Here is an 8649-nt window from a genome sequence, read left to right on the forward strand (position 1 = left end):
AGGTACGATTGTTTGTAATTCGATATTATCACTTCATCGCCAGCTAACTTCACTATCAAGTGCTAAGGGGGAAACCATGGAGCCAAATACAATTTTTATTTAGTTATCTTTTTAATATCTTCGTAAAAACAAATTGTTCATATATAAGTACATTTAAGAATTATTTCTCATTTTTTAAGAACTATTTGATTGAATGATAAAATAATAATTATCATTATTTATTACGATATTACAAAACAAAAATTAAGTTTCGTCCCCTCTGCAATTGACGAAGTGAAGCTAGCTGAAGATGAAGTAAAAATGTCACCACAGATGCCATATGCCTTATTTACTTATTATAAATAGAAAACCACGCGCGAATGTTAGCAGTTTGAAATTTTTGACGGCTTTGTTTAAAAATGAGTGATTCTGAAAATTCTGAATTGGCTGTGTGCGAAGCAATGGAAGTAGAAAGGCCAATTCCTCGTGCAAGAGGAAGTCTAAAGCGCCGATCGTCTATTTTCCAAAGACGATCTGTATTGTTGACAGCTCCGGACAACGAAACGGCCGGTAAGTCTTGTTTGTTGCATTTTTAGGTTATGTTTACATTTTGGTTTTCCATACATTTTTTGTTCTTCTGACTAGGAAAATTGGCATAGACGTTAAAATTGTAAATTTTTACACATGATGATTTCCAGCCTTTAGCTTCCATCTATTTTACATGCGTTACCCGGTAATAAGCGTAGAATAGAGAAAAATTAATATTGTCAGATTTCAGCGCAGATGTGAAGATTATTCTATTATTTTGATTGCGCGATTTTTCCATCTGTCTAAAATGCCACAATAAGAATAAGATACCTCCTAAACTTATTCACTTCTATTTCCATAGCGACCGCCACACGGTTTTCTATTCTCCCAAGGAGGAAGTGTTTTCAATATATTTAATTCCTTCTAATTGTACCGGTAATGCACTTCACAGAGATATTTTTTATTCCTCAGAAGTGGTCATATTTTGATTTTATTTAATTCCTTCTAATAAGTTCACAAAATATGTGTAATAAGTTGTTTTAATTCCTTCATGCGAAATGTTAATTCTGAAATTTTAATTCTAACCAATTCAACTCTGCCTCTCTAGAGTTAAAATTATTTAAATTCACACATTTGCATAGATTTCTTTGTTCAATTTTTTAACACGTTAAATAAATTATTAAAATATAAATAAATATAAATGTGAATATTCTTCGAATTTATAAGTTATAAAAAGCTTTAATAATGAAAAATAGGTTAAATAAATGCTTTCGTTAAATTTTACTAAGTCGATTGAGAGGAATAGGATTTGCACTTTTTCTGTTCCCGTTGGGGGATTTTTAGACGAAGGAAATATCCCGTATTCATAGGAATACAAATTCTTAATTTTTCTGTATTCAATGCTTGTTACCGGGTAGTATCCATAAATTTACCACTAAAATATTTCTGAGCAAGAGAGAGAGAGATAGAATGTATTGCATGTTTTTGTGAATAATTTTATTTATTTTGTATAATTATGCCATGCACATATTTAGTTTTCGAATCCAAATTTACGTTTCGAATTTGAAACCATAAGTTGACAATAATTTAAAATTAAGGGGGTCACCCCGTTTGTCCGGTCGAAAAAATCGATTTTTTTTGCCTAAATTTTTTCCTGCACGTGTGTAGAATATGCTGGCGAAGTGATATTCCAATATTCGAAGTCATTGGAAAATTACAACTGTTAGAGCGACTAGGTTTACTTCATTGTTTACGTCATTCTTGAATTGTCAAACGCGTTTTTCTCGAAACCACGTTTTTCGAATTGGCCGGCATGATATCTCAAAAACGGTTTGACCGATTGCTTTGAAATTTGTAGGGTAGTTTCAGCACATGTGTACGCATGGCCTGAACTAGGATGATTAGAAAATTACAAACCGTTTTTTTTTTTCGTAAGAAAATAATCGAAAAAATCATGAAATTTGAAAAAAAATTCAAAACCGTGTCACTTACTCAATTTTCAATATTTTTCAAATATCATAGTTCAGGCCGTGGTCATAGCTTCAAATAAGCCGTTCTTCCGAAATCACGTCGGCCATGGATACACTTTTTTTTATATGGGTGTCTTCGGAGTTGCGCCATATGCATTATTATAAAGATTTTGGGTTCAAACTTGCACAATTTACTGTTCAAATGTGAATAAATAAGTTGTATATTGTTATCGTTCGTCAAAAAAAAATTCCCAGAAAACATTTAAAAAACGGGCCGTCACACGGGGTGATCCCCTTAAAACCTTCATGGTTATTATATTTCACGTTTAAATATTTAAAATTCAATAATTCTTCCATGAAGGCCGACCGCTGGTTAAGGAAACCGGGAAATTATTCGAAATTGTATAGGTCTTTATTTAAAAAACGCGTTTAGTGGTTTGCAAAGTAGCCAATAGGGATCAGTTTAAATATTTCTAATTCTTAAGGGCATGTGATACCAGAGAGGTGATACTCACAGTTTCCCCGACTTTTTCCACAAAAATGAAAATTTTTAAAAACTGAATTCGGAGATGCTATAAAATATCATAACGGACGTCCCCGGACTCTTTTTTCAGGGATAATAACGAAAAAATTTTTATGTGCTAAATAAAAATTTTATGCATATGCATTATTTTGAGGTTAAGTCGTTTTTCATCTCTGCCTTTCCGATAATTTGGAATTGGTTAATTGTAACAGACATAACCTCGAAATATACACACACGTTGTTAGCAATATAAAAAATCTGTTGATAAAAAAACACAAAAAAGTGTGCGAGTACGTCCGTTAGCATGTTCGCTATCATTTCCCAAATTTTTAAGACAAAATATTTATTATTCTAGAAAAAAAGCTGGGGAACCTAAAACTAGTAAATTCGACAATTTTCTAAGTATCATATGCCCTTAATTGAGTTTCAATCAAAACTAAAGGACATCAATAATTATTCAAAAATATCCTACTATGCGTTTATTAATATTTTTAATATTTACAGTTAAGAAAAATAATTATTTTTTGGCCGAGACATTAACTAAAAGAATGGCCTGATCCATTTTAAATCCGACAGGTTCACTGTCTTTTCCGAAGGAAAATCTGTAAACAATTTAAAAGTAATATAATGACGGTGATTTGTTTGAAACTATAAAATGTATATTTTTACAAAAGGCCAGTATTGTTTCCTAGTCTGCGTTTAATTTGCCTTGTTATAAGGATCATATCCTACGATTATTCAGGGATATAAAAAAGAACGAGCAAAATTCACAAAACTTCCATACGAGGTACTTTAAAGAATTTTCATGAATAATGAATTAAACAATTTCAATTTGAAATTTCGTTATTCTATTTATATAAGATTTTATATTGGAAATTTGACAAGATTATAATTCTGGTATTCAAATATGAATAGTCATGGAAAATTAAAAAGTTGGTAAGGGAATTTTGAAAATGTAATTGTGTGGTCACTCCAGAGAGAAGACAGTCCACCACGTCAGATTCTGAAGAAAATTTAAATAATTAATTTAAAACCCACTGATGTTTAAAGAAAGAATGTCTATTTTTTAAAAAAACGTTTTTTTAAACGTTCAGACATTTTTTTAGTTTGTTTTTTAAACAAACAAATATTTAAATATCTCTAACAGGGTGTCTAGCGATTCTTAGGGACAAAATTCAAGGTCTTTTCCAGGTTTTCAACCTTTTTTACATGAAATAAACGTTTGTCATACATGTAAAAATTGAGCCATTTCATTTTTTATTGGGCAAAAATTTCTAAAGAAAGCCGAATCGTAAATAAAGAAATTCTTAATTTTTTGCGCACATGAGTCGTCTTTTTGAAATCTTTAGGAATATTTTAAAATCTTTTTAATGTCTTAGAAATCATTGAAATCTTTTGACATCTTTGTGAACTATTACAATCCTTACTGAAAGCTTGAAATTTCCGCTAAATCTGTGAGAAATCTTTTGGCATTTTTCAAAGCTTTTCTAAAATCTTTAAAATTCTTGAAATCTTTGTAAACTATTTCTTTAATCTTTGTTTGCGAAATCTTTTGTGTTTGTTTAAAATCATTGAAGTCTTAAGAAATCTTCTCAAATGTGATGAAACCTTTTGAAATCGCTTAAAATCTTTGAAGTGTTTTGAAATTTTTGAAATCTTTTGAAATCTTTGTGAATTCTTTAAAGAAATTGTAAAATCTTCTCCAAGTCTTTTTTATTCGTTTGAAATCACTGGAATATTTGAAATATTTGCGAAATCTTTATGAAATTTGTTGTAATCGTTTAAAATCACTGGAATATTTGAAATCTTTTAAAATGTTATACAAAATTTTGATATCGTTTAAAATATTTGAAATGTTTTTAAATCTTTGAAATATTTTTAAAATGTTTCTTTAATCTTTATTCGTGAAATCTTTTCTCTTCATTTGAAATTATTAAAATGTTTTCAAATCTTCTCAAATTTGTTGAAACCTTTTGAAATCATTAAAAATCTTTTAAATGTTTTGAGATCTTTGAAATCTGGTGGTTGGAACCTTTGAAATTCCTTAAATGTTTTGAAATCCTTAAGAATTGTTAAAAATAATAATTGATCTTTTTTGGTTAAATTCAAAAATTTTAAATTAAAAAAAAATTCTTTTTAGGCTAAAATATTATCTACTAAATTTTAAAAAAAATTTTATCTTTTTAAGTTGAAAATACAACTACTTCGTGACAAATCAATTTTTTGTTAAAATTATTTTTTTTTACTACAAATTCAGCAACCTGTTTGAAAATTCAACTTTCGGGTTGAAAACATAACTTTATGCTGAAAATTAAAATTTTTTTTAGAAAACTAGTCATTTTGGCTGTAAAATTCAACAATTTACTAGACAATTTAACTATTTGGTAGATATTTTTTTAGTTTTTTTTATAGAAAATTATTTTCTTGAGCGTTGAACGATATAAATTGGAGACACAATATTAACAAGTCAATCTGTTCAAAAATTTATTTTTGCACAAAAAGGTTCAAACACTAATTCTTGGATTCACAATCTTTTCGAGCCTTTTTGTGAAAATATACATTTTTGTACAGATTGACTTTTTAATGCTTACAAAAGTTATTTTTTTGCAATGAAAATTGATCTATTCCATTTTTAAGATTTTTTTTTGTTTAGTTTAAAAATTAAACTATTTGGTTTACATTCGTATTTTTTCTAGAATATTCAAGTTTTTTAAAAAGTTAATGAACTTTGTTCAGAATTCTCCTTTTTGATAGTAAATTATTCTTCTTGATTATAAAATCCATTCTTTTGGTTAAATATTCAACATTCTGGATGAAATTTTTTTTCCATATTGACTGAAAAAGCTTTGTTCGTTGAAAATTGAACTCTTGTTGAAAATTCGTGTTTTTGATTTGAAAATTCATCTCTTTTGGTAAAAATTTCATCTTTGGGATACGGATGGGGGGGGGGGGGGGGGGGGGGGGGGGGGGTCTAAAACCTACGGACTCGAACAAAAGGGAGTACATGGTTCAGAATTGTATAAAGCAATTTTATTTAATGTATACAGTATACACGGCCCCTAAATCGATTAAGGAAATAAAAAATTTATTGTAATAATTAATGTTATTATAAACTTTTTTTTAATACCGGGAGTTTTTCTGGATAAATAAGGCCACCCTAAAACTGTTCTTACATTATAGGGCCTCTTATTCAGAAAACTATATAATTATAATTTCTTTCTTCAGAAACTGACGAAACGACAACTACAAATGTCATATATCCAGCCCCAACGATTGAGGAATGTCAAAATATGGATGAAGAACGGGAAGAATCCTTTGATTTACGAGCTTATATTGATAGTTTGAAACGAGAGAAGCAAGACTGGCATGAAGTGTTGCAAGAACGAAGAACTCGATATCGTAACCTCCTCAAGAAAAAAGCTATGATAGAAAAGAATGGCCAAGAAGTTGATTTGAGTCTATTCACCGAATCGGAAAGAAATTTTATCGAGGCACGTCCCAATTATGAAGATATCGTTAAAAGCAGCAAATCTTTGGTTGACATGGCAGTGAGGGTCACAATTCTTAATCAACACTGTACTCGACTGCACGCGACATTTTACGAAAAAATGGATAAAAAAATCAAAGAAGCTAAAGCGAAAATCATTTCTATGGTAGACTAAAAACTGTTGGTGGTAATAATTTTATTAGCGTTTTTTTAAACACTTTTTTTATGTAGGAAATAAGAAATAGTTTTGTTAATCACGAGTGTATTTTTGATAAAATATTTTAAAGTTCAAACATTGAAAATCGGTTGAATGGAAGCAAGAACACAAATTGTTAATGTTTAAAATATATTTAATGATTCATGAACAGATCATTCTAGTCAAATGTGGCATATCAATACTTCATTCCAAATTGGAATAATTCGTCAACTTTCCGCTAAATTAAAACTTTTCATTAACTGGTTTACAATACATAAAATTAATTACACGTAGCAGTATTATTAAAAGATCTTTGGTAACGCAGACTTACATTCTCAAACTTGACCTTCGTTGAATACTATGTATTTACAACAGAAGTTTTTAAAATGTAAGAAATTCAATTAAACTAAGAAATTCTTGGATATTAAACAAACCAAGAATTTAACGATAAATTAGGGACAACACACTTAAAATGTCTCGATCCAAAATATATTAAAAAAAAAGTAAAATAAAAAGAGGTTTTTAATTTCGATCGTTGAAATAAAGAAGCAGAAAATTCTGCACCAGCTATTGAATGTTCCTATATTACACACGGAGTAGCAAAATACGACTAACTTAGTTCCGTCAGCTGAATTACTTTCAGTTTGCCAGATTTTATTCCATGTTTAATGAAAAACAGGCATTCAACTTCGTTCCCGTGGCTTTTAGACTTTTCAAGAATTCCAGTATCAAGTGTACCAGTGAATAGAGTTGTCATCTGTGTAGATGAAAGCTTTTTCGTCTCGCTGCTTTTCGTTCTCGATGTGCTAAAAATTCCTTTCTTGATGAACTGCTTCGGAGTTCGAGAATGTGATTTATTTTTCGAACTATTTCTTCAGCTGTCGCAGAGTCAGCCTCAAAATCGTGATTTTTGAAGGAAGCTGATTGCTGAAGAGGATGGCTCGATGAAACTGAAGCATCAGATTTTAAGAAATTAGTACAAATTTCTTTCACACATTTTATTCTATTCAGTTTTTAATCAGGACTCGGATCGTGCGATTTTTTCGACTTTATTTTTGAAAAAAATGCGACTAATCACCTTTTTTCGATTTTTCTCAGAAGTTCGATATATTTAGTTTTAATTCTAATCACAATAAACATTTTTAAATTAAAATTCAAAACTAGAAAAAGAATTTATGTTTTTTTTCTCTGTTATCAAGTAGCTTTCCCTTTTTTTCGTTTCTTCCCTTAAATCCAAACTGAATTAATAGAAGTCCATAAAAAAATCCAACAATTTTTGGTTGAAAGTTTCTTCTTTTTGGTTAAAACTTCGAATATTTCGTTGTAAATTTGATTATTTTTCTGAAAATTAAACTATTTTGTAATAAAGTCATTTTTTGTCGAAAATTTAACTGTTTTGTGAAAAATACGCTTTTTGGATAGAAAATTCATTTTTTTGGATGAAAAATTAATCTTTTTTGGTTGAATATCCATATATCCTGGTGAGAAAATAACTTGTGATGAAAAAAAATTAATGATAAATAACGAAATTTCTACCAAATTATTGATTTAAAAAAAATTGATTTATTGAACTTTCCAGAAAAAATTATGAATTTTTAATACAAAACAATTGAATTATCTAATCAAAAATATAAAAAGTTAATTTTATACTATAAAAAAGTTGAATTTTGACGTTAAAAAGAACCACCTTTGACCACAAAGTCGAATTTTCGACTAAAAAAGTTGAATTTTTAAACAAAGATTAATTTACTACAAAAAAAAAGACGAATTTTCAATAATATTCCAGAACTAGCAACGAAAAAGTTGAATTTTTAAGACATTTTTTTTTAATTTTTAAGAAAAAAGTTAACTTTAAAACCTAGTTTTTAAACTTTTGAACTAAAAATCGCAATTTTTAAGCAGAAATATTAATGTTCTACCAAGAAAACGTAGTTTTGAATTAAGTTAAGAATTTTTATTAAAAAAATTGAATTTTCAATTTAAAAAGTATAATTTCCAACAAAAAGATTAATTTAATACAAGAAAAGAAGAATTTTTAACAGAATTTACGAATTCAAAGCCAAAAAGTTGATTTTTCAACTAAAAAAAGTATGATTTTTGAAATAAAAAGATTAGTTTACTACCAAAAAAGGCGAGATTTCAATCAAATTCAAGAATGTGCTGAATTTTCAAGTAAAAAATATGATTTTTGTCAAACAATAAGAATAATTTACTACCAAAACAGACGAATTTTTTACAAAATTTAAGAATTCCCAACCAAAAAGTTAAATTTTCAACAAAAAAGATAAATTAAAAAAAATGATTAATTTTCTATCAAGAACATTCATCATCTCGAAACGCACTAAAACCGTATGTACTTTTAGAATTTTTTTCTAAATCTGAAAGATTAGTATAAAAAGTTGATCTTTCAACTAAGAAAGATGGATTTTCAAATAAAAAGATTAATTTACTACCAAAAAAGACGAAT

General features: G+C 28.4%; 2 protein-coding genes across 2 annotated transcripts in view; one reads left to right on the forward strand and one right to left on the reverse strand.

The window, feature by feature from the left end:
• Positions 1-93: 93 nt before the first annotated feature.
• Positions 94-6355, forward strand: LOC117179345. Its single transcript, XM_033371027.1, has 2 exons — positions 94-549; positions 5725-6355. Exons 1-2 carry the CDS (start codon positions 399-401, stop codon positions 6159-6161), a joined length of 588 nt encoding a protein of 195 aa, XP_033226918.1. The 5' UTR covers positions 94-398; the 3' UTR covers positions 6162-6355.
• Positions 6319-8649, reverse strand: part of LOC117179342 (target of rapamycin complex 2 subunit MAPKAP1) — a 14392-nt gene continuing 12061 nt past the window's right edge. Inside the window, exon 7 of the mRNA XM_033371024.1 lies at positions 6319-7132. Coding sequence (XP_033226915.1) covers positions 6936-7132 — 197 coding nt within the window. The 3' untranslated portion in view covers positions 6319-6935. The remainder of the gene's footprint in view (positions 7133-8649) is intronic.

This window comes from Belonocnema kinseyi, chromosome 9 (genome assembly GCF_010883055.1).
Source record: "Belonocnema kinseyi isolate 2016_QV_RU_SX_M_011 chromosome 9, B_treatae_v1, whole genome shotgun sequence".
In the NCBI taxonomy this organism is placed as follows: domain Eukaryota; kingdom Metazoa; phylum Arthropoda; class Insecta; order Hymenoptera; family Cynipidae; genus Belonocnema; species Belonocnema kinseyi.

Bases quoted from the DNA above. Each gene is read 5' to 3' on its own strand.
- LOC117179345 (XM_033371027.1), top strand. From the start codon at position 399: ATGAGTGATTCTGAAAATTCTGAATTGGCTGTGTGCGAAGCAATGGAA. The intron at 550-5,724 runs GTAAGTCTTGTT...TTCTTTCTTCAG, and splicing joins TCCGGACAACGAAACGGCCG to AAACTGACGAAACGACAACT.